The sequence below is a fragment of the Heliangelus exortis genome, chromosome 1 (assembly GCF_036169615.1).
Source record: "Heliangelus exortis chromosome 1, bHelExo1.hap1, whole genome shotgun sequence".
Classification (NCBI taxonomy): domain Eukaryota; kingdom Metazoa; phylum Chordata; class Aves; order Apodiformes; family Trochilidae; genus Heliangelus; species Heliangelus exortis.
Window position 1 is genome coordinate 113,463,698 of NC_092422.1, and position 24,192 is coordinate 113,487,889.

The 24,192-nt window shown below is 43.5% G+C and overlaps 1 protein-coding gene and 2 long non-coding RNA genes across 10 annotated transcripts in view; 2 read left to right on the plus strand and 1 right to left on the minus strand.

Annotated features, from left to right (window-relative positions):
- Positions 1-1,078: 1,078 nt before the first annotated feature.
- On the minus strand, positions 1,079-8,238 carry LOC139803371 (uncharacterized). The gene is made up of 2 exons (XR_011728992.1): positions 8,042-8,238; positions 1,079-1,194 (listed from the first exon to the last, which is right to left on the minus strand). It is a non-coding gene; the product is annotated as an uncharacterized lncRNA (long non-coding RNA).
- LOC139803367 (uncharacterized) lies at positions 2,310-6,950 on the plus strand. The gene is made up of 3 exons (XR_011728991.1): positions 2,310-2,408; positions 5,125-5,220; positions 6,815-6,950. It is a non-coding gene; the product is annotated as an uncharacterized lncRNA (long non-coding RNA).
- A 742-nt stretch (positions 8,239-8,980) lies between the features above and the next one.
- GRAMD1C (GRAM domain containing 1C) overlaps positions 8,981-24,192 on the plus strand; it is a 55,994-nt gene continuing 40,782 nt past the window's right edge. For 2 of the 8 annotated variants that reach the window (XR_011729001.1, XM_071759490.1), the window contains exons 1-2: positions 9,388-9,528; positions 11,028-11,156. Coding sequence is in view for 7 of the 8 variants with exons in the window: in XM_071759490.1 (XP_071615591.1) it covers positions 9,445-9,528; positions 11,028-11,156 (213 nt within the window). In the remaining variant the exon portion in view is untranslated. Of the gene's footprint in view, positions 9,529-9,580; positions 9,836-11,027; positions 11,157-14,548; positions 14,684-24,192 lie in introns of those variants that run through there. The other 6 variants (XM_071759501.1, XM_071759510.1, XM_071759480.1 and 3 more) reach the window with 6 other exon arrangements.

Consider the following 24,192-nt stretch of genomic DNA (forward strand, 5'->3'; position numbering starts at 1 on the left):
ACCATCTTGGAAGGAAAGTGACCTGCTTTATTTTCCTGGACCTGCAGAAGAAATGTGGCCATCAAAAAGGGACAATGCCTCCCTATTCCTTGTTTATGCTCAGACTAGTTCTGCTTCCTACTAAAAAGAAATTCAGTCTGGCCCAGAAGAGGGCTCCATCCTTTCTTCTGTGGGCTATGTGTGAGTGTGTTTCTTAGCTTACATGGCCAGCTCTCTTATCCCTCATATTCCCATCTCACAGCACGAGGGATACTTCTGATGTGTGTTCAAGGATAAGCAAAGTTACACCAGGCTATTGCTGTTGTGGAGACAGCAAGGGTTTCTGTCTTTTGCTAGTAGGCACTCCTGTAGCCTGCCAAAGAACATATCCCTCACCTACCACACACACTTCAGAGCTGATACGCTGCTCTCCTGTACAGGCATTGGCATATTCCCTGGACACTGACCACCTGGGAGCCTGTTAGTGTCATGTCAGGAAACTGTGTGGATAACACTGGTCATGCCAAGCAAACCTTTCATCTCTTCTTTTTCTAAAAATGTTACTTGAGCCTTACATTGTAAGTTTCCTTTTGGCAAGAGTAAATCAAAATCCCATTCCTTCAGCCAGGCATAGCTTGTGCAAACAGGTTTTCTCTGACTTGTCATTACAAACCTGTAGGCTGGAGCAAGCCAGCAGGACAAGAGCTTCTATAGCAAGAGGTTCAGACAGAGAGGAGCCACAGCTGCACCCCCAGAAGAAACATCCTCAGTTTCCACAGGTTGCTGTTAGCAGCTGTGGTGCCTGGGGGCTCTTAGGAAGCCAGGCTCCCTTTAGTCCCTTCTGAAGCACAGCTGATGAACCTGGAGTACCACCTTTAAAACAAGATGTAATGGCAGGGCAAGACCCAAAGTACCTCATCAGAGATATGTAGCCAGATGAAGTGGGGCTTTGGTAGGTGTTGATACAAATTTCTTTACAAAAAGCTGTTCTGCTCCTCACTGTAGGAGGATGCTGAATACGCCAGCGTGGCTGTCAAAGCTGCAGGGAAAAGAAACAGACTAACAAAAGTTAAAACGCCATAGACAACGTGTACTGATGTGAGACAAAAGCTTTTATTCCATCTAGAGCTCCACTTTTGGCTTACAGGGCATCAGAAGTTTTTCCATCTGTAGGCTTTGCATCTTCCAGTGACTCCTGTGATGCTGCACCTCAAGCTATACTGAACAAGAAGGGAAGGAGGGTGAGTGATACCGAGTCAGTACAACGCAATCAGCTCTTCCAAGGCTTTCCGGAAAGTAAAGACGCTGTGAACTCTGTTCATGCAGAAGGTTTGCTGTATGGGTGGTATCAGCCTACGAGTGTGGGTGTGCTTCTCAGCAAGGGCTGCAAGACCCCCCCAAGAGAGCTGGGCAGAGCTCCTGTCCGTGTCCCTTTCCCGGCCAGGATGGCCATCAGGTGGCGGCAGCGCTCCAGTCAATAGCAGGAGCAGCTCTGCCTCATCCCTTCAGAGAGGGGATTTTTATTTTTTCCTTTCCATCAGCCTGGGATTTTGGAGTGCTAGGAGAAGAGGGGGAAATCACACGGCTCCCCACCGAAAGCAAAAAGTCAACTGAGTTCGTCTTGAGCCGCAGACCACGCTTGGGGCCGCACAAAATGGGAACTGAGCTCGTTCCAAAATCCAGCCGTAAGTGTCAGTCTCCTCTAATGAGACCAACTGAAAGATCTGCAAAAAACCACTGAAAGATCTACAAAAAAAAAGTGCCAGTGTCTGCCCCTGCAGGGGACTCACCCAGGCCATGGCACAGGCTGGGGCTGCCTGGCTGGGAGCAGCCCCGTGGGAAAGGGCTTGGTGGGCATTTGTCATGACCTGGTGTCTTGGTTTGGACCAGGATAAGGGTAATTTTCTGTCTTGCACTTTTGCTTTCAGCTAAGACTCTTGTAAGTAGCTGCACTTGCTGAAATTAACAGCAAGTTTCTCAGACAGTGTCTGCTTCTGGGACTGGTAACAACTCAATGTTTATAGTTACTGCTAGAGACTGGTGTGCAGAGCCAAGGGCACTGCTCAGTTCTGAGGAACATTTTGCCCTCTGGAAGGAAAGAGTAAAGAGGTCACACTTGCTGCACTCCTTTAGGGAGGAGTGGACAAGAGAAATGCCCAAAATTGACCAAACAGAGTATTCCATCCCATATATGTCATACTCAGTATAAATGTGAGGGATCACAAGGGTCAAACCCCTTCCTGCTTCCCCTTTTTCACCTGTCCCTGTTTGCTTCAGCATCCTGAGAGGATTCCGTCTGTCCCTCTGCTTGTGCTCCTGATCCATGCCAGCCCATATCTGTGTGTTCCTGCCTCCAGCTCCCGACTGCTGCTGACCCCAGGAGTCCAGCCTGGACTTTCCCAGGGCTGCCCTGCAGCCTCGGTGGTGACGTGAGAGGTATTGGGGGAAAGGGGGTGGGGAGAACGTGGTATCAATTTTCCTGTATATTTTTATATATTTAGTAATTTTTCCTGTTTATCATTACTGTTCCATTAAAGTTGTGTAGTTTAGTTTCCAACCCATAAATCTCTCTCCCTTATACTTTCTCCTATCTTTATCAAATAGGGGAGGGGGATTAATAGAGAGCATCTGTTATTCGGTTTAATTACTGGGCCGTGTTAAACCGTGACAGTACCCAAAAAGGCAAACAATTCCACCCCTTGGCCACATTCCCAATGTATCTCAATACAGCTCCAAAATACCACACAAAAGGGCCTGGCTCAAAAGTGCAAAGAGTGACCACGGAAAACTTTTGTTGGCCCTAACCCTCACATGGAACCCTACCTACAGCACCACCAACAATCGGGCTATGGGTTTGCTTTAGCACCAAAAACCTCGAATATTCAACCCCTTGGCTGCTCTCCCACTGTTGCTCAATACGGCTCCAAAATTCCATATAAACGGGCCTGGCAAAAAAAGGCAAAGAGTGACCACAGAAAACATTTTCTGGCCCTAACCCTCACATGGAAACCTACCCACAGCACCACCAACTTGGGCTACACTTTTGCTTTAGCACCGAGAGGGGGGATCAGGAAAAGGAAAGGAGACACTTGGGTTGAAATGAAAACAGATTTAACAGAATAAGAATTATGAACTACTCTTAACCCCAAAGTTAACACAGGATAAGAAGTGATACTCAGCTCCAGATAGCACTCACGAGCTGTGTGCTGAATGCCCAACACTGTGAACACAACAGCTTCAGAGTGTGACAGTCACAGCAACCAGAGGAGTGAGCCTCAGCTGCAGGACGACTGACGAGACAGACAGAACCCTCTTGGGAAAGCAGGCATGGTAGAACCCCCCAAACATTCCCACAAACTTCCCTGTTTATAGTGTGGGTGACAATTAAGGTAGGGATATTATAGTTGGCCTGTTTGGGTCAGCAGCCCTGAGATTTGCCTCTCATAGACCACTGGAGTTCAAAAGCACCTTTGACCTTGGTCATTAAGGAAATTCACATACCAGGCATTCTATCTCTTTTGTTCTCACAAAAATGGACTCTACAGTCTCAAAACTACAGTTTCTCTAAACAGAAAAATTATTTTAGAATTCTGTCCCAGCAAAACCAGGACTGTACTCTTAAGGTCTCTGCTCATTAACTATTATCTCTGCTGAATAGTGCTGCTTTAGGTAGAGCAGAATTGATGTTGGTTATTAACTGAAATCTTGTTTTCAAGGAATGGCCACAGAATTTGTTCTCCACTAAAGCTAATCCAGCCTTACTATACGCACCCCCTGCAATACAATTAAAATTTTTATTCTTTTTGGTGACGTAAAAGGTATTGTTTTTACAGAGTAATTTAGTGGCACAGGGAACAAAACCAAGCAGGAACAATGTGCTCTCATGTTGCATATGCTCACAATGAGTTTTATTTGTACGTCCTATCATGAAATGACTGGCATTGTCATCTGTGTTATCCCACATCTTTGATCCAACATATATCACATAACTTATAGCCAATTAGAAAAATCAAAACAGAAGAGGAGTTGGTGATATCCTTTCGTGCCAGCTCTGTTCAGGAGAGATCACAGCACAGCCTCTATTCCTTTCCTTTCCTTCCCCTTCCTTCCTTCCCCTTCCTTCCTTCCTTCCTTCCTTCCTTCCTTCCTTCCTTCCTTCCTTCCTTCCTTCCTTCCTTCCTTTCTTCCTTCCTTCCTTCCTTCCTTCCTTCCTTCCTTCCTTCCTTCCTTCCTTCCTTCCTTCCTTCCTTCCTTCCTTCCTTCCTTCCTTCCTTCCTTCCTTCCTTCCTTCCTTCCTTCCTTCCTTCCTTCCTTCCTTCCTTCCTTCCTTCCTTCCTTCCTTCCTTCCTTCCTTCCTTCCTTCCTTCCTTCCTTCCTTCCTTCCTTCCTTCCTTCCTTCCTTCCTTCCTTCCTTCCTTCCTTCCTTCCTTCCTTTCTCTCTCTCTTTCTCTCTCTCTTTCTCTCTCTCTTTCTCTCTCTCTTTCTCTCTCTCTTTCTCTCCTTCTCTCTTTCTTTCTCTCCTCTCTTTCTTTCTTTCTCTTTCTCTCTTTTGTAAGGCTGTAAAACTGGATCATACTAGTGCACTGGCATTCAAATACACAATGCTCTTATCATATTGGCATCTGGGAGCATACTATGCCAAATGCCTTGTTGGCTCTGCCTGAAAGGTCTTTCTAAGTCAATCACTTCATTAGCAGAGTGATGTGTAGGGCCCCTGTCAGTGCAGGTTGTAGGGCTCAGTCCCCGTGGAGAGGAATGCAAGGTTTTTCAGTGAAAGCACTTGAGCCAGGCAGAGTACAGAGAAATATAGCAAGGATGATCTTGTCTTGGCCTGGAAAAATTACTAGATGATCTAATAGGTCATTGTCATACGAAGCTGATAGTTCATGGCCAGTTTTCAACCATGAGGGGTTGAAAAGGTTTGCAAGCTCTCTGGGACTCCCTGTAATGTCACAGCATGCTCCACATTTGCCAGGACTATTAAGGTACCTACTAAGCCATCAGCCTCCCCTGTATATAATCTGCAGGTTGATGCTTTCCCATGTAAAGCCATGTGGCTGGCTGTTAATGAGAAATACACAAGGCAGGCTAGAGAAGGTGGGGTGACAAAAGGAAAGAATAAAATATACCTGTGCTCTCTTCTAGTCCTGCAGCCTCAAACTTACACTTCGGTGCCTGGAATAAAACCCAAGCATCCCTGCAAGCTTCTTCTGTAGGGGGGAACCAAAGTGATGGGTGGAGGTCAGTGCAAAATTTGTCCTTTCTAGTTGGGCCTCCTCTCCTTTGTTCACAGACAATAGATGGAGAAGTTGGGGGCAAATAGGGCTCAATTTCCAACCACCTAAAAATTCTCCTATGCTAATAATCTTTCAGATTGTTTTATTGGCTTTAGAGCACAACTGCACACTCAGCTGGTGTCACAAGGGTGCTATGGCAGCTGTATTCAGCTCCCAGTTATCTATGATCAATGGCTGCACATTGCTCATCTTAATTTATATGGCTTTTGCCCTAGGCTAAGGTTGATTTTTGCAAATAGATATGAGTAACTACCTTATGATTATAACCAGTTGCTAATACATTAGAGAACCAAAATAGGAATGAAGCTCTTAGCAATGATGGTAACAAAGCCTTTCTTCTTGAAAAAGATAGGCAAACGTATACTTTCTGAACATTTCTAGTAACGAAATAGAAAAGTATCCATAAAGAAAACTAGGTTTGAATGCAGTACACAACACTAAAGATAGTTTTTGGGCATCCTGAGGAAGTCCTCATCAAAAAGTTTCTTTCTGAAAAAAGAACGAGAGCCTCTGAAGCCAAACTCTAAGAACAAACTATATTTCTTCTAATCAAGAAAGGTGGTTTAGTGCTCATCCACCAGCAAAAAGAAAAGGAAAGAATATACTGCAGATCTATAGAGCTTCCCAATGTGCTGGTTCATAGTTGCTGATGTATACAGTCTCACTGTCTCTCCCTCCAGTATTATGGACAAAAAAAATATGCATATGTTATTGCAACAGGACCACACGTTCTGCCCTGTGAGTGTCACACATACTAAAGTTACCACAGATTTGAGCTCACAGTGCTCTGCCTGCTGCCCAGATAACAGCCACCTTTGCAGTGACAACAGTGGCTTCCTGGGGGATGTTCTGATGTCTCCCAGAGAAGATACAGAAAATGCTTAAAGAGCAGAGTAAAAATAATCCATTATTTTTCACTGACACCTTATATAATCCAGAATTTATATAATCCAGATATTTGCAAGGTGCCCCTCTCTTCTGCCAAACCTTTCCCTGGTGGACCTGAGAAGACAAAGAGCATTGGCTCCATTTTTTTGAGCAAACAGACACTTGTCATCCCTGTGCACCATGCAAGGAAGTTACAGGAATTCGGTATCCTTGTGTCCATATGCACATGGTGATTATAGGTAAAATGCATACCCCAAAGTATTTTTTTTTCAGTGCTGATCAAATCCTTATTCATCAAAAGTTGATTACTTAAACTCCATTTAAGTAAAGCTCATCTATGCCACCAGGGTGGAGGGGAAAACTGCTAAAGGGGGGTGTCTTGTCAATAGAATGGGCAGGAGTGCTCTGGAATGGCAAGTGTAGGTTTATGCACACAGACAGATGCCAGCACTGCTTTGTGGGAAGACTTGGAAGCAACCCCAAACCCTTGCCTGTAGCATCCAGCCCTGCCAGCTGTGCTGCTGCTGTACCAAGCAGGTGCTACTCTTCCTAGGTGGATGACTCTTTTCCCCTCAACTATGGGATTAGGGATTACAGCAAACATTTCCAGAAGCCTACTGGGTTTATCTAATGATTTTGTTTGTCTTTAGGACTCTTCAGATAATGGAATTGTACTTGTGCATTTGGTGAAGACTCAGTTTCACATCTGTGAAAAGCACAAAGAATACAGCAGAGAGACATGGTTGTTTCTGCTTTTCTTCATATTTGAAAGCAAAAAGCACCCAAAAAAGCCTCCATCACATCATAAGGATATCTACCATCATGCTGCTGTCATTTGGCTTTCTTGAATACACTTTTGATAAATTCTGTGATCTGCACCTTTGCATGTGATTTCTCTACAACAACCGCTTCAAGAAATTCCACACCAGACTTGGCAAAATTCTGCTGACCAAATGTCAAGAGGAACAACCCATTCCTTCAATGCTCACTTGTTGCTCTAGCTTTGAATGTGGTGTCACCTGTATCAGTGAAAGCAGGATAAGCTAGGGGGAGTATGCCTAAAGGAACCTAAAAGGCAAATATTTCTTCCTGAAGTGGGTTGTGAGAGTAAGGAGCCCTGGGATTACACAACAGGAATCACTCCCAAGTTAACCATACATTAAGAAAGGAGCTGGGGTGAATTGCAGAGCAACACAGCACTTCAGTAGAAAGCTGGCAGGTTGTGAGGGTCAGGAAGTACTGCCAAAGGATTAGTGTGCAAAACCAAAATATCTATGAAAGGAGAAAGAGGAGTCAAAAACAATCAAGAGTTTGAGGAGGGAATAAGAAGTAAAGTCAAAGGCACCTGTCAGATCAAGAGGAACTGGGACAGAGTTACTGGCTCAGAGTGCTGGCTGTGACTGTGTGTTGAAGTCAGCATAGATGGAGCTGGACCAAAGGCATTCCAATAAGTATCTGATTTAGACCCAAATGTTTGGTGTGTTTAAAAAACCAACCAACCAAACTTCACATGTGTTGTGATGGATATACTACCCTTATTCTTAGAAATGCTGTTTATGTTCATTTCATCCTGTAATAACAATTCTGTTGTGAATCCTTCATTAAATAGGACACGCCTAAGCAAAATGGTCAGGTCAGCCAGATTTTAACTGAAGGAATACCAAGGGGTTTTAGTGTTGCTGGAAGTCATCAGGTGAGATGTGGAGCTTTTCCCACTTGGATAACCCAGTATTATTTAGAGACAATCTAAACTTTTGGACTAAAAGAAAACAGTTCCCCTGAGGGTTGTTGAGAAAAGTCTAAAAAAAATTGAGTTTCAGAGGTCCAGAGCAAGAAAGCAAGCAAGAAAAATGAAATAAAACACACAGTTGTTTTACACCTTCTTGTAAACTTTGGAGGCTCCTAGCCAGTGGTGTTACAGCTACCCTGACTGACGGCTGGGAGGGGACATCAGCTACAGGGACTTGTGTCACCTTCACTGTCAGCAGGCAGGTACCACAAGGCCCAGAGATGTCCTTCCAGGAAGAGCCTCAACCCGCTCTCTGAAGAAGCTGTGAGAGAAAGAGATAGCAGGAAAAAAACAGTGTTGCCACACTGTGCTGCTCTATTCATTGTCTTGGCATTCCATCCATCCATCCATCCATCCATCCATCCCTTTGCATTAAATTTTCCACCAACGGTACACCCAGCAAAGCAGACGTTTCTTGTAATGTCACACGGCTTTTATTTTTTTCTTTTTCCTTGCAACACATCCTGAGGGCAGAAGCCTGCAAGCCGTCACTGCTCCAGTGGGGTACCCTGATGCGAGGGGCCCCGTTTGGTGCTGTCTAACTTGGAGCCCGGCTTTTCAAAACCGGGCTCACAGCTTGGGCAGCAAACACTCGGCGATGCTTAGCAACTTGAAAAACCGAGAGCCTGGGCTTCCTAAGACGAGCACCTCACCATTCATTTCTTTCCTTTCATCCCATCCCCTGCTTGGGCTGCAGCCAGCCCGCACAGCAGCGGTGCCCAGGTCAGGCCTCCGCCTGCTCCTCTGCCAGCACCCTCGGGACCGTGAGGTACCAAATGTTGGATTATCTTTACTCTGTCCCTTCATGCCGGCAGCCCTGACCGGCCCCTCAGGCTGCGACATCTCCCGGGGCGCCTGAGGAGACCGCAGCAATGAGAGGGATTTCCTTCCCTTTTCTCCTCCGAGGTGTCCTCCGGGAAGTGTTCTCTGGGGGTATTTTCCACTGAACCCCAAACCCCCCGCCGTCAGAATTTAGCAGCCGCTTCGGCTGCCCTGGACGCTGTGCACCAGGGGAGGGCGGCGGGGATCGGGGCTGCTCCTCAGGAGGCAGACAGCTAACACCGCCCCCACACCCCCCCGCCCGACTCCCCGCAGCCTGGAGTTTTTCCGGCTACGGTCCTCAAACTTTCCACTGGCTCTGAGGCTTCCTAATTAACCCTTCTGGAAGCCGCTTGAAGGGGTCGCTGAGCCGGCCGAGGAGAGAATCAGAGGTGCCGCGGCCCTCTCCACCTCCCTCGCAGCTTCCCTTCCTCAGGAGCACCGGCACCGCTCGCCCTTAGCAACCGCCTCCCTCCTTCTTCTTCTCCTCCTCCTCCACGGGTCCGCGGCCCGGCCGGCGCCGGCCCCTTTAAATGGCGGCCGCGGCCCCGCCGTGCGCCCCGCTGAGGCAGTTAGCGGGCGCCGCGCCGCCCTCGCCCCCCTCCATGGTAAGCACCGCCGCCGCGGTCTGCGCGCTCCCCGCCTGCCCTCCCCGCCCCTACGGCGGGTTCCATGCCCCCGGTAGCTGCCCCGCCGCGGCCCCACGCCGCCGTGCCGCCCCCCTGGCCAGCCGGCCGCCGGCGGTGGGCTGCGCAGGTAGGTATGGGGGGGCGGGAGCCCCGCTCCTTCTCCCCGGGGACGGGCGGGCCGAGGCCGTGAGGCTGCCCCTGAAGGCAAGCAACGGGGTGGTCGCTGCAGCGCTGGGAAACACTGTCAGGGAGTGCGGGGCCGCCGCCCTCCGCTCCGCCGCCACCACCACCGCACACTTCCACGAAAGTTTTTGTTGGGTTTTTCTTTGAGACGAGGAGGGCACGGCCGGGGGTCGGAGGCGGTGGCCCTGCGGGCCCGGGAAGCGCTGGCGCTGTGGGCCCTGGGTGAGGAGGGGCGGCCTGCGCCCTGTGAGGTTGGTGCGGCCCCCGGAGAGAGGGTCTGGGTTCTGGGGTGCCGAGAGCTGCCTGGAGAGAGAAGAGACCCAGCCGCGCTGGGGAGAGGAGGCAGCTGTGGGGTTGCTGTGGCAGCCCCTTGTCTCTGGCCGTACGGTGGTGGGTCGGGTCGGGTCGGGACCGGCACGGCTGTGGCTTTTACGAGTCCGGCGGCTGTGGGGGAAGCGGGGTGGTGAGCAGCAGCTGGTGGAAGCGGCAGCGAGCCGCCGTGTTTGCGTGGAAAGCCTCCAGAGAGCAGCCCTTCTCCCTCGGCTCGTAGCCTGGGGTGTCTCCTGGGGGCAGCGGGAGCGCCTCTGCTCTCTGCCTCCTCACCCCCTTGTCTTTTTTCGCCCCTAGTCTGGGTCGCAGGCTTGGCTGGAGCCTCGGAGGAGAACCGGCCCGCTGGCAGGATGTTCGCACCCCTGCTTAGCCCCGGGCACTCGTGTGTGCCAGCAGTGGTTCGGGTTTAAGTCGTTCTGAACTCGAAACCTAGCTTCATCTCTTTTCGAAAGATGCAGCAGTACAGGTGGTCTTAGTTATTGGCTAGGGCTCTGGACTGGTTTTGTCAGAGTTTGTTAGGTGTCTTGGGGTAAGTCTTTCTGTAGCTCAGTTTCTCTTCATGAAATAAAACCGACCTCCCAAATAAAAAGTATTTATATCAAGGGAAAGTGCTACAGAGGAGTTACGATAAAAACAAGTGATGTGAATATAACTATTTGCCTCTGAAGTGTAGTGCTTGTATTTATATATGAAAAATACCCAGTTTATGGCATAACTAATACGATGCGTAAGTATTTGATGTGTTTGTAGTACAATTATATATGTCAGTAGATCCTGCGCCTGCATGAGCCTTTGCAAGTTTTAAATGGCCCCACAGAGTGCTGATGTTATTCTGTCTCTAAATATCTGTGTAGCTTCAGTGTGCAAGTTGAGGGGCTGCTGTGAAAATAAAATATTACAATAAAAAATTAAATAATAGCTAAATATATACTCTGGAAAAAATGTGAAGTCAATTAAGAGACTGTCAGTGGGAAGTGTTTCCATGCCACTTACTTTTGTGAAACTAGCATGTAAAGTTTCATGTAATACATAGTTGTTAAACTGATTAACCATCTTCTTACTTCACCTTTCTCCTCCATTGTTGAATTAAATACCTTGCTTCTTTGTTCACAGGAAGTTCATGAGGTGGATCATGGTGTTATTAACCAGCTGCTTACTGATTCAGAGGAGACTCTTGGTTCGAGCACAGAGAAAATGCAGGTTCCTGCTCAGTATAGCTGGAGTGCTGACTGGAGCTTTTGGGTAGTGTGTTTTATCTATCTTATAATTTGTGTTTTATTTGTGAATATCATATATTTTAATTTATATGTTGTGTATATCTACTAGCTTTATATCCTAAGTTCTCATGTTGCTTTGTACTCATGAATTAGTGAAACGTTCTGCATCCGTGTAGTGAGATAGGTAATTTTATCATTATCAGCTTTCTAAAGTGTAAGATGAGACCAAGGAGAGGTAAAGTTGTTTACCTGATGTCACATATCAGGTTGGTAACAGGCTAAGTGACTTAAGGCTTCTATGCCCAGGCCTGTCCTTCCAGTTTCTTGCCATGTCTCTATATGCCTTTAGAAAGACATTCTTGGTTCTTTTTAACAGTAAGGCCTGAATTTTGATTCTCAGTGTTGTGTACTTGTTCTGATGTGCTTTCCTAGTGTCTTGGTTTTTTTTTTTGGTTTGGTTTTTTGTTTTTTGGGGTTTTTTTAGGTAAACACATCTGTTTTCCGCAAAAGTAAATAAGCTTACTGTGTTGTAAAGAATGAGATTTGTGAATAAGGAGGGCAGAAAGAAGAGGTTAAATTTCACTCCTCTCTAAGGAAGCGCCTCGCTGAAAGTGGAAAGTGTAATAATAAATGCTGTATTTAATACTCATTCTTTTGATGGATTTCTCTTTTCTTTTTTTCTGTCCCCTCCTAGTGCCATGAGAGAAGGCGAGCTTAAGAGTGTATATCTTCCTATTAGTTTGGTGGATGGGTTGCTGGAATTAGGTAGGAAAGGGGAACATTTGTGCATACAGCAGCAGGCAGGATAACATCTGATCTCGTGAGAGACTGATTCCCTTCCTCAGAGCTCTAACAGTCTGACTCAAGCTCTGCATCAGGTGGCCTCAGTAAATTGGTATGTTTCAGCTTGTGCATAGGAACATCATCTAGACTGCAGTGTCCTCATCCTAATGATATCATCAGTGTTCATTATGCTCAGCAGGTGAAAGATTAAGTAACTAGCAAAGATGGGGGAAGCTGTGGCAGAGCTGGAAGCAAAACTGAGGAAATCAGATTTCCCAACTACTTATTTATAAATTTAGCTTGTATGTCTTTTCATCCCTTCTGCTCAAAATAAGAGGATGTCCTAAAGGCCAGAACATTGATTGCACATCTCAGACCTTTGCATAAACTTCCCCTAAAATGTATGTGTGCTTTTAAGCTGAGGAACAGTAGTCTGGAGCCAACAAAAATGCGATAGGCCTAAATGTAGAATTGTGGTGTTAGAGAATGCTTTGGTTGTTCAGTATCTTATCTTCTGTTCCTACAGTGACAAAGCAGATAACAGGCATGTTCTGTCCCTGCTCATCTGTAGCTTTGTACTTGAATCAGTAGCAAATTATGTTGTGTAGGACATTGTAACTGCCATCTAATCTCTCATTAGGTGGAGAATTAGATTGTGTAAACTAACACTTGATGGTGTTTGTACAGCTGTTAATATCGTTTATATGTAGTTTACCTGAGGAAGAAAACTGTTTAGGTTTGGGGGTCAGTTTGTTGGGCTTGCAGTTAGCAACTTAGTCTTTCCTTGATAAACTTGGCAATCTAAAATAAAGTCAGTAAACTGTAATAGATGAAGAATATAACTCTGATGTTTCCTTTGCATTTTTAGGTTTGGGACACATGCTGAAGGTTAGAAATCTTTGAACAGAGCTTTAGACATGTATGGTGAAGGATATTGTGTGTCCTCACAGTGCTGCTTTCTGCTTCCCATAATAACAAGTGCCTGTAACTTCAGGGGGATGAGATTCTTCAGTGCAGTGCTAAGAGAGTGTGAGGAATTCTCCAGTATAAATAAATGGTTGCCTTCTGTCTGTGATTCATACTTCAAGATTGGACCTCATTATTTGTTTGAAGTTAGCATTTATCTGGTTCTGCAAATATGACCTTGCAGTTAAAACAAAGGAACTGTGTAAATACTTGCCTCTTGTAAAATAGTTCTGTGGCTTGTAAAGTTCTATGTGTACAGTTTGTCACTGATTAGTTTTAAAAACCTCTACTAATCTGCTTACAGGAGGCTGTATGAGTGGTAGTCATTTTCTCAGCCTCAAGGGGACTGAGCTGAGAAATAGCAAGAGGCTGAAAGTCACAAAATCAAGGCAAAATTTTAGTTAAAGCATTATGTCATTGGCATCTTTCCTTGCTCTTCTAGGTAGAAAATGAGTTTTAGTAACTTGCATGGTTGACGATCAGCTGCTGAATGTATAAACAACTCATTAAAACTCCCTAAATACTGAGTCATAGTGAATGTGTAGGTGATAACACAGAAGGTAGCTTGTTGCAGTGTGCAAAGCATGTGTCACTAAGATTTGGCACAGGATGATCCCAGTGTCCTGTGGCAGGTGTGGATTTGTTTTGCTCATTTCTACTCTTAAATCAGTAGTACTGAGGAATTGCTACAACAGCAAAACTTGTCTGTGGCAGCATCCTGGGATCAGCTTTGGTTACCTGGGTAACCTTTGAGAGGCTGCACATTTCCAGCAACTTTGGTTTGCTCCAAGGATTTATTTCTTCTGGTTTTCTTGCTTCTCTGACGATGGGAACTAATGTGGATGTTAGAGCCTGACTGGTTTGACTTCAATTTTTCATGGATTTAAGTGGGAGTAGGCAGTTGTGCCATGCCTCTGAAAGTCAGGCCAGGTGTCATAAATGCTCAATAGGGACTGTGAGCACATGTAATTAGCAGCAAGCTTGGGTTGGGAGCCTCTGGGATATAATCTCTTTCCTGACTATGGTGAGTGGGGAGAAGGAAGGGAGGCAAAAAAATCTCAGGAAAGGAGGAAAAAGATTTATACAAAGCATATCTTTTCCCTCTCTCTTAAATACTACTTCGGATAACTTTATTGAAAAACTTTGAGAAGGAATTATTTTTGGTACTACTGTAAGCAATTATTAAGCTGGTAGTGCTACTAACGGCTGTTTTTAGGGTGGGTGGGGTTTTTTTGGTCTTGTTTTGTCTTTTTTTGGTTATTGTTCTTGGGGTTTTTTGTTTGTTTGTTCTTTACTGTTTTTTTGCTTTTTGGTTGTTTTTTTCACATGGAGATGGAAAAAGCTTGACTTCCTTAACCTCACTGTAGTAAGAAAAAAAATTTTGTAAAACTAATCTTAGAGGTTTCCTTCTTTACTGGAACCCTTAAAGCTTGCATCTGCTTTTGACTAAATAGTTCTAGTTTTGGCATCTGCAACTAGAAATGATGGAAGTCAGAGATGCTTTGGAAATTAAGTTACATCTAGAAGTCCTATCTGAAGATTCTGGATTTGCATTTTATCTTTTTTACACTCTTCATACTGAAATATAATTAAATTTAATATTCTTGGAAGAAGAAACCCATGAAAATATTGTGTTCTTCATCTGTAATGAAGAAGATGAGGGAGGAAGCTAATGAAAAGGATCCCTGCCTCAAAAGCGAGGGTGTTCTGTCTGGGGACTACAGTTTCTATTAATAAGCTGTCAAAGGAAGTTCATGTGTGTCTACAGTAAGAAGAATGCCCATGGAAAGAAGGAACAGAAAAGTAAGTCCTTCCTTTAAATGAAAAGGTAGGTGGAAAGAGTTGAAATCAATTGAGCCATCTCTCAGAAAATTGCTTTTATCTGGGAGTCTTGTTTAAGGATTTGGAAATCTGAGGTGCGAAGAAGGCGTTGGAAAGAAAATAATAAAAGAAGCTTTTAGAAAAGAATTTTATTGAAATGTTGTGTCAGTTTAAAGTTGAATTGAAGGAGTACAATAATAGAAGCTAACAAATGATACAGTGAAAAGTGAAAGTAAGCCTTTCATTTTTCATAATGCAAGAGCAAGTGAGTTTGCACAAAGCTTGGAAAAAGATTCTGAATCTTGCCAAGCATGGATTTGGTCTCTGAGAAAGAGCTAGTGTGTGAGAATATGTATGCCAAGAATATGGTAAACATTTATGACTCAATCCTTCACATGAGGGATGCAGATAGACATTACAATATGGAAGATAACTTGCTGCAGCACAGACAGAAGCTGACATACTTTGGGGCCCAAGACTAGTAAGGGTTAGATGAAGTGTTTCTTCAATCTAGGGCTGTTTGAATGCTCCTTCCACCTTTCTCTGAAGACTGATGTTCAGTCTGGGAATGGTTTACTGGCCTTGTTTAATTGGTAACTGTGTTTTGGCAGACTGGTACTTAGGGCTCCATGACAGTTGCTTTATCTCCTGTGTTTTATGCTTGGTATGTCACTTCTGAGGAAACCTTGTGAAGTAGAGGCAGACATCATAGCTTGTGACAGTGGAGATTTATTAGCCTCCTTTTTTATTGCTGGTTTGAAGCAGTCTGCTAAGGAGGATGAGAATCAGATAAATGCTTTGGGTCTCTGAAGGAGCAAAAGTCTTAAGCACACTTACACTTTTTTTCTGAAATGTTGCAACTTCTGTATAAATGGCTTTTCGCTTTTGATTTACCTGTAGCATCGGTATAATTTTTGTTTGCTTCTCAATATCTAGAGAGGTGCTTTTTTATTTTTTTAAGCCACCTGCTATCACTGATGATACAGAAACAGTGTTTTAAAATGGTTAGAAAAGAGAAACACTGGTCCTGACTAGCCCTTGAACATGGCTGATGTAACTCCAATGTTTTTGTTGCTTCTTTTCACCCTGGCAATCTCTCTATTGCTGTTGATAAAGCTCCAAGGTGGGCACTGGGGTAAATCTGGCTGCCATGAAGTTTCAGCCTGTTCTGAACAGGCAGTTGGTGTCCCATGAAAATATGCTTTCCCCAGCTGTACCAGTAGAAAGTTCTATATAATATGAATTGATATTACACACACCTAAAGAATTAGTCCCGATTCTGAAAGTTAAATGTAATAGATGAGGAAAAAAATAGATTAGTGTGATTTATTTATCTTGTAAGTCACTGGGAGCAAAGCCATCAGAAATGTAGCGTAATTCAGAAAAACAGCATGGAATTGGTTGAATAGTGATACTGAGAGGGAAATTTCTAGCTTATGGAATGAAAGCTTTAACAGGCAAATCTTGGGAGTGGAAGTTAAGCTCTTTTTTTGGTCTTTGGTTCAGTTACAGCTTTGTTTGTATTTCTGCAAAGAAGCAGTGTTGTAATATTGTCTTTTTCAAGTCTGCTACAGGTGAGCTATTTGCATACCTCTGGAGGGAAAGACAGGTAAACAAAACTGTACAGGATGTGATTCTTTAGTGGAACATTGTGTCCTTAGCAGCAACTAAGAGAAGAAAATTCTCAAGATGTTAAAGAAAACAAAACAAAATCTGAAATCTTTTTTTGAGGTGGAGATGGTTTTGGACACATACTTGCCTATCCAAAAGGGTAAGAGCTTTCTAGACAAGAGTATAAAGCTTTTCTGCTAATGACTAATCTGGAAATTATATTTTGTCTCATCCTATGCAGCAGATGGTTATGCACTAATTGAGCTATGTCACGATTCCTTGGTAATATTTGGAGCATTTGAGAAATTACATGGAATAGGTGGATTTTTCTGGGTAATGCTTTTTTTATTGAAGTTCCTGACAGAGTCAGTAAAGCCTTCACTTGGGATACCTGTGCACAAGCTTTAACTTTGGCAACGTGTTCATGTTGCGTGTTTGGAATGTGTATTTGTTATTGCAGCCTCCAAACACCCATAGGGAAATGACAGATAAAGTCATTCAGGACTTCAGCATGCCTCAAACAACTTCCCAGCTTCTCCTCTTTTCTGCTGTGCCTACCCACCAGGACTCAAATTACCACCTCTTGCTTGGGATGAGTGAAGATGTATGATCATGAACCATGGTGTATATGGAGCTCTGATCAGGCTGTGCTAATACACACGTTCCCCAGTAGCTGACACTTTGCATTCCCTTTTTGTATAGAGTTGAGGAAAAATTATGTATGCTTTGTCTTTGCTGAGAAAGGATCAATGAAATCTGGTAGTGCCTTTTAATATAGAAATTGCTAACAGTAAAATCTGCTGTTGGTTTTGAAGGGAGAAAAGGAAGAGATCAAATAAGGTATTTCATAAGAAAAATAGTTTGGGGGCACTTGTTTGATGAGTGATTCTTCCTGTATCGTTTCATGAGCAGTAGAGCTGCTTGCAGGCTTAGTGAGATGACCTGTGTAATTTAGACCAACACAGTTCATGTAGGTGTTTGCAGTCACTGCTGCATTAACTGTGTAACAGCTGTTCTAGTTTGTCTAGTATGCTCCTGCAGGCTTTTAATTCTATGACTTGCTGAAAAGTGACAGATCAGTTAGGAAATCTGAAGTGCTAAGTGAAAGTGGAGTAAATCTGTTAAGAAGTCATGTTTTTTTCAAAATATATCTAACTACTAAGAGGACTGCTTTTATCCTTCATGATCTTTTTTTCTACCCAGTATTAGGGGACTGATACCAAACTTAAATACAGATTGGAGATGCCAGAGTCCAGTTCTAGGAGAGTAAGGGAAAAGTACAACTGAGGCATGCCATTCTTTTGCTTCTGTGTTTAGCTGCTTGTTGTATTAAGTAAACTTGGTGGGACTTTGTGGCAGGTAAGGAGTATGAGAGTTCAGATCAGGCTGTCTGCAGTGAAGGAACAGACATTCTTAATAAACAAAATTAACCAATTGTTTTGCACACATGCTGTAGGAAGAAATAGGAGTCAGAACTGCTGCTCAGAAAGGAATGATTTATTTATTTTTTTTTATCCAAAAGGAAATAATCTTGACTGGGCTTTTAATTGCCATTGCATCATATTATGCACTTATGGCTGTTGAAACTGGACAGTGTAGTTACAGGACTTAAAAGTTAAACTGGGAAGCAGACAAGTTATCTGAGCTAAAGAATAACTTGTTGGGAGGGTGACAAACTCATTTGAATTACACAATGTTAAAATAGCAACCGCAGAGTTCATACAAACACACTTGGTTTATTTGTGTTAAGTTTGTTTGAGAACTTGTATCACAGGATTTGGGGAGGTTTTTTGTTGCTTTTAATCCTTTAAATCCTTTTTAAAAGTCTTTCTTAAAAAAATCCTTTCAGTAATTTTATCCCCTGTTCTTGTGATAAAATTAATTAAAAAAAATCAAATAATAAAAAAATGCATGAATGCTTTGTCTTTGAAGTCAGGAAAGTAGTTATAGATCCACAGTTTTTTCCTAAAATGAGAAGGAACTGGATGTTTGAGACACTTGTGAACTTGGCTTCTTACTGGTGTCTTGGAGAGGCAGTATGAAACACAGTCTCTTGCAGAGGCATTTTACTACCAGGTCTGAAGAAGTTGCTGCCAGCCACAGATGGTATTGATGAGTAAATCTGAGACTGGAGCATTTTGCCTTCTGGAAGAGCTAAAATTGCATTAATTTCCAATTCAGAGTTGGGGAAGATGGTTTTCTGGGGGAGTGTCCAAATCTCTTGAACCTTTTGCTTAACCTAATTAATTCAAATTTGAATGTTTTCTTCATTCAAACACAGAGGTACTTGGGACCAGTTATATAAGTAGTTGTATTTAAAGCTGAAATTATCAGCCTTATTGCTAGTTGCAAACTTGTAGACTGGGGTAGGTGTTTAATTGGCTGGTGGTGGTGCTATCTTCTCATATGACTTTTGAGGTCTGACTCGTACTGGTACCCAGGCTTTGGCAGGGCCTTTCTGTGATCTGGAGTCCTTTTGCTATCTTTCTTATGGAAAGAAATTGCCACGTTAAATATTTTTCTGTATGGATTTGCCTCCCAAGATTCTGCTGCTCTTGGAGCACATGGAGATCCCCTGTGATGTGTATCAGATTTCCTTTGGGAAGGCAGAAGAGTTACCTTGTTTTTCTGGTGAAACCAGTTCCTGCTATTTACATCTGTAGCTGATCTTGACGACAGAACTTGGGGCCATTCAACTGCCACCACCTGACCAGGAGCATGGAGACAACAGCTTAATGCTTAGCAAGCAACTGTGGCTGGCAACACGACTATCAGTGTGGTCCCATTGTGTTCACTGGTCTTCTTTCAGGCATTCAGGTTTAAATATTGATTATATGAGTGATTTAAATGTCTTGAAATGCATTTTTTCTATTTCTTCTTTGAGGCTGCTTAGTAGGGCTGTGCTAGGAGAGGGATCTGCCTCCTCTGCTGTATTGAGTCATGAGCTGTATCACCCTCATCACACTTCCTTCACCCAAGTGCCCGAGGGGTTCTGGCATGTAGGATGCTGTCTTTCAGCGAGCTGGGTGGATGCAGCACAGAGACACCTGCCTCCTGTTGTCTAGCTCTGAAACTGTGTGTGTTGTGATAGCTTTTAGGGACCCAGACGGGGATGGTTGTGTGGTGCCATGCAGCAAAGAGGGGCTCCACAGCCCCTGGCTGTAGTAGTGGCTCACAGTCTGTGAGGAGTGAAGCTTGTGTGCAGCCCACTGTTTTCTGTGTTGTTCTCCTTGCTTCCAGAACAGCCTCCTACACAAACTGCAGCCAGAGTCTGACTTCATTTGGTTCCTCTCAGAAATGACAGGTCCTACATAAGACTGATGGAAGGGGACAGAGAGCACAAAGAATGTGGTCTTCCCTTTCCAGAGCAGCCAGAGAGGTCTGACCAGGATTCAAAGCCCTGTATCCCTTGCCTCAAAGTGTCTTCTCCATCCCTATGGAGAACTGAGGTCTGGGCAGCTGGTGGAGGGGTGAGTGGTAGTGTATTTATTTTGGAAGCTTGGGTGTGCATGGAGCATGCCCTGATCTCCTTCCTTCCTGCTCTGCTGAGGGGACCTCTAAATGAGGATTTGATTTACAATGCAGACACTGGTTCAGTTTTACGTGAACGTAGATTTGGGTCCATGCTGAGTTGCCAGATATAGATGTACTCTATCTTTAAGACTGGTGCCTTCAGTGATGCAGAGAGGAGGAGTGCTGAGTGCTTCTTTCCAACCTGGTGTTTCCCTGGTGATGGTACTTTCCTCTGTTGTCCCCTTTGGGACTTCTGTGACCTTGAAATAACCCATACTACTGCAGTCTGCCTCCAAAAATCCATTTAGATGATAGTGATTTTAGATTAGAGCAGGGCAGCTCTATGCCCTCCACCCCTTAACTTTTCTTTGACCACTTGCTGCAGCGTTTGTGTACATGTTCTGCAAGGCTAGTGTGTTTCAGCCTGTTTTCCAAGCTGGCATGAAAGCAGAGGCTGGCAGAGAACATGAGCTAGTGCTGCTGGATGGTGTCCAGCACTGGCTCTGAGCAAGTGGGTGAGAAAAGGAGCTATAGAGGCTGTCTTAATGTTGGCCAGGGATTTGCATGGGTTGGAACTGTAGGCAGCTAGAGGAGGAGGTATGTTCTGACTGTGAGCTTCATGCCTTTATTTCTGAAGTGGAGCATATGCTTCACTTTGTGTGTCAAACTTGGTATTTTTATATCCAAATCAGAGCTGTTAGAAAAGTACTTTGGCTTCACCATATAAAAATGCTTTAGAATGTTTACTTGCAGAAAGAGAGTACTGAATACTAAAAAGCATTTGCTTCACGGGAAGGAGAGGAAATTCTCAATCCAAATTTCTGTTTTTCATGTAGAAGTCTGTAATACAGATAACGACAAGAGGCTTACTTATCATTGATAAGAAGGTTCCAGCCTGTTTCCCAAGGACCTTGTTGGAATACCTTCAGCTGAACCTTATTTCAGTGAAATGTAATGGCTTGTGAAATCGAGCTAATTCTGGTGGGATCTTGAAGGAGAAACTTGGGACAGGTAGTCTGTTGTTCTAAACTGAAGTACTTTAATATAGAATTCTTCCAGATATTTTCTGCTGTTTGGTCTGGGTTTTTCCCTAAAGAGCATTAAAAAAAAACAACTGTTTTTTGCTACTGCAGCTTAAAGTTCTCCAAAGAAATACCTTTGTCTTACAACTTTTTAAAAAATAAGTTTTAGAGTTCTCTTTCTGCTTGAGAAAGAAGCCTAATTTAAAACTTCTTCACCAAAAATGGTATTTTTGTCCTATTTCTAATTATATAACCTGATGTTAACAACATAGTTCCCAGTAATGTAATTGCGGCAACTTTGGCTGTGGATTTTGTAGGCTGTTTTCCAAGCCATACTCCAGTGTGATTTGATGTTAGTACTTATACAGGCAAAGCTCAAGTACCAGACTTCTTTTCTTGCTCTCAAAAGGCCCTCACCTCCTGGTGAGGTACAGGAGATGCCCGGGCCTTTTGTGAATAGGATTCCAATTCAGCTGAGTTTGTCACACTGTGGGGTATACACTTGTGATCCAGGATTTCTTGATTTGTAGTCAACCAGAACTGCTTTTCTGAAAAGCAGGGTCTTGCCATGTGTCAGATCAATGATGGCTTGATGAAATTTTCCATAGTAGAGCTAGCAAGGTCTGTACTACCCCTGAGATGCTGTGAGACACAGTTCTTTTAATGTACTAAGCTCAGTCTTTAAAATAAATGAGCAGTCTCCCTGTTCACACACTGGGTGTGAATTAAGGGGGGGGCATCCAGTATTTCAGCAGCTTTCCATAATGAAGTAGTTCTGAAGAGTTTCTTCCTACATGGATTTTGGGAAATTGCTGGTGTTAGTGATAAATAGTAGTCTGTCTAGCATTTTTACTGTCTGCCTGTGCATCTGTGAGAACTTGCTCGTTAGCTGTATTTTAATAGCCCTTCCTTGAAATTTTACACTCCGTATTTCCAACAGAAGAAAGACACAGTTGAATTAAATTCTTTATGGATGGTGTTCTGCCTATATACAGATGCCATGGAAGGAGAACTGCAATTGGTTGTTTTCTGCTCAATCACCAAGAAATGTTAAAATCTGTTTCTCCTTCAGCCTCTGCAAATAAGAGGGGGGCTGGGCCACGGAAGGGTATGTAATGACCCCTGTGCACATCCCTGTGCCTGCCAGTGGCCCACTAGAAGAGTGCCCTGTGCTTATGAGACTCCCTTCTCCAAAGAAGTTAAGGTTGAATGAAGAAGAACATTTAATTAATATAAGTAAAGTAGTCCTAGCTCCTTAAACTTTTCCCCCTCCCACTGTGGCTTTGAGTTTGTTTCCATTTCCCTGAGAGCATGGGAACTTTTGGAAAGCAGGCTCCTAGGGAATACCCTGGCAATGGTTGCTTGGGTTTTTTTATTGGTTTGCATGCCTCGTATGACCTGTGAATTAAATACAGCTGTGTCCATCATCAGGTGTGATCAAATAGCTCCTTTTTAAACAAAGAACAAAAGTGGACACTGTACACATCCAGTTCCAAGGTGCACAGTGTACTGCACACAGCACAGTAAGTCACCCTGAGTAAAGTGGGGTTGGCTGGGAGTGATTTTTCCCATGTGCAAGTTTAATGTTTTTGTGCTTCAAGAGAAAGATAAGAACAGTAAGCTACTGCCGGTAAAGCTTGTGAGTACTCAGTAATTGAAGTTCTTAACTTCACCTTAATTTTTTTATGTGATTTTTGTCAAGGCACGGTTAGTGAAAATACGTCACTGTAAGAGTGGATCTGGACTGTTTGCTTGTGACAGGGTAAACAGAACAAGACTGCTTTCAAAATACACCCGCATGCTTATTTTCAGAAGAAATGGAAAACTGTGCCCTAGAGCTGTGAAAAGAGAAGGGAAGCTGGTAGTCATGTGGGTCCACTGATTCTCTGCCTAAAAGCAAGTGTGAGTCAAATTGATGTGTGTTTGCAGTGACTCCTGCAGTGCCATGTCTAGCTTCCAAGAAGCACAATGAAAATAGGAGAGGATCTTTAAGGTCCCTTCCAGCCCAAACCATTCTGTGATTCAGAAGAGTAATAAGAATAAGTCTGAAAAAAGGTCTTTTTGTTGATAGACCTGAATTCAATCCCAATTCAAAAAAGAAGATATGGGATAATTTGCTCCCAATCCAAAAGTAGTTCACGAAGTGAACTAAAATAAAATTGAACTCCTTGCTAACGAGGTGTTGTTGTTCTGGAGGCTTTTTTCTTTCTCTGACGCTAAGCAGGATTTTACATTAATTTAAAGAGTGGAAAACAATGCATTCTTCAGTATAAATGCTACAATTTTTGCTAGGATATTTAATGTTCAATTTAATGGAATAGTAGTGCAGGACAAAAGTGCTTTCGTCCTAGCCTTCCTAGTATCTCCAGATTTGTTATTGACCATGTCTAGAAACTCCACAGGAAAGTACAGGTCACACTCCTCTGTCTTTGGGGAATAGTGGATCTGCTGGTCTTTAAGGGCGGTGTAGAGGTAGTGGCATGGATTTGCCTGCTTGCAGACAGAGAAGCAAAGCCATGCATCTCATTGGCCATATTTTGGTGGCTAAGTGAGGCTTCTGAGCAGAATAATTGAGTTGGTCAGGAAGCTTTCTTTTAGATTGTTTGTTTGTTTGATTGATTCTGGAACCCTAAGCACTTGGTAAGAAATGATGCCACGACTGAAGCTCAGTGTGAGGCATGTATGCATCTTTTAAATGAGGTGACATCAGTTATTATACTCTAATGGTGAGGACAGCTTGCTTGTGTTCTCAGCTGTTTGTATTCGTGGCTGAAATGTCAAAATTATAGAATTCAGATTTTCAGGTAAGGTGGTTTATGTGGGGTCTTAAAACCAGGGGAAAACACTAGCAAAACGCACAAAATTATTACTGTCATTTGCCAATGTTAAAAAATGTGCACACTCTTCTGAAGTTTACTGTTTGTCATAGTGCTTAGTGATGTGTGCAATCAAATAATTTCCTAATGATCAGCATTTTTGCTGTGCTCTTAGGAGAAGGTGTATCTTAATTTTTTTCCACAGTTTGCTAAACGGCTCAAATTATTTGTAGTGTCCACTTTGAAGCTGTAAATGTTTTTTTAACAGACTTCTATCATGTAAGTAACTCATCTTAGTCCTTTTTAATTTAACATTTTTTTGTGGAACATGACTTTATAAAGTTTGACTCCGGTCTGTTTCAACAGGATATGAGTCACTTGATTATGTATCTTCAGGTAGTATCTGGTTCTTGCATAACTGTCTTCTCTAAAACTTTCTGGATGAGGCTGAAGAGGTTTTTCTGCTTGTGCTATTTTCCAGTTTTCTGGTATATTTTGTGGCTTCAGATAAAGAATGCTAGTATGTTGT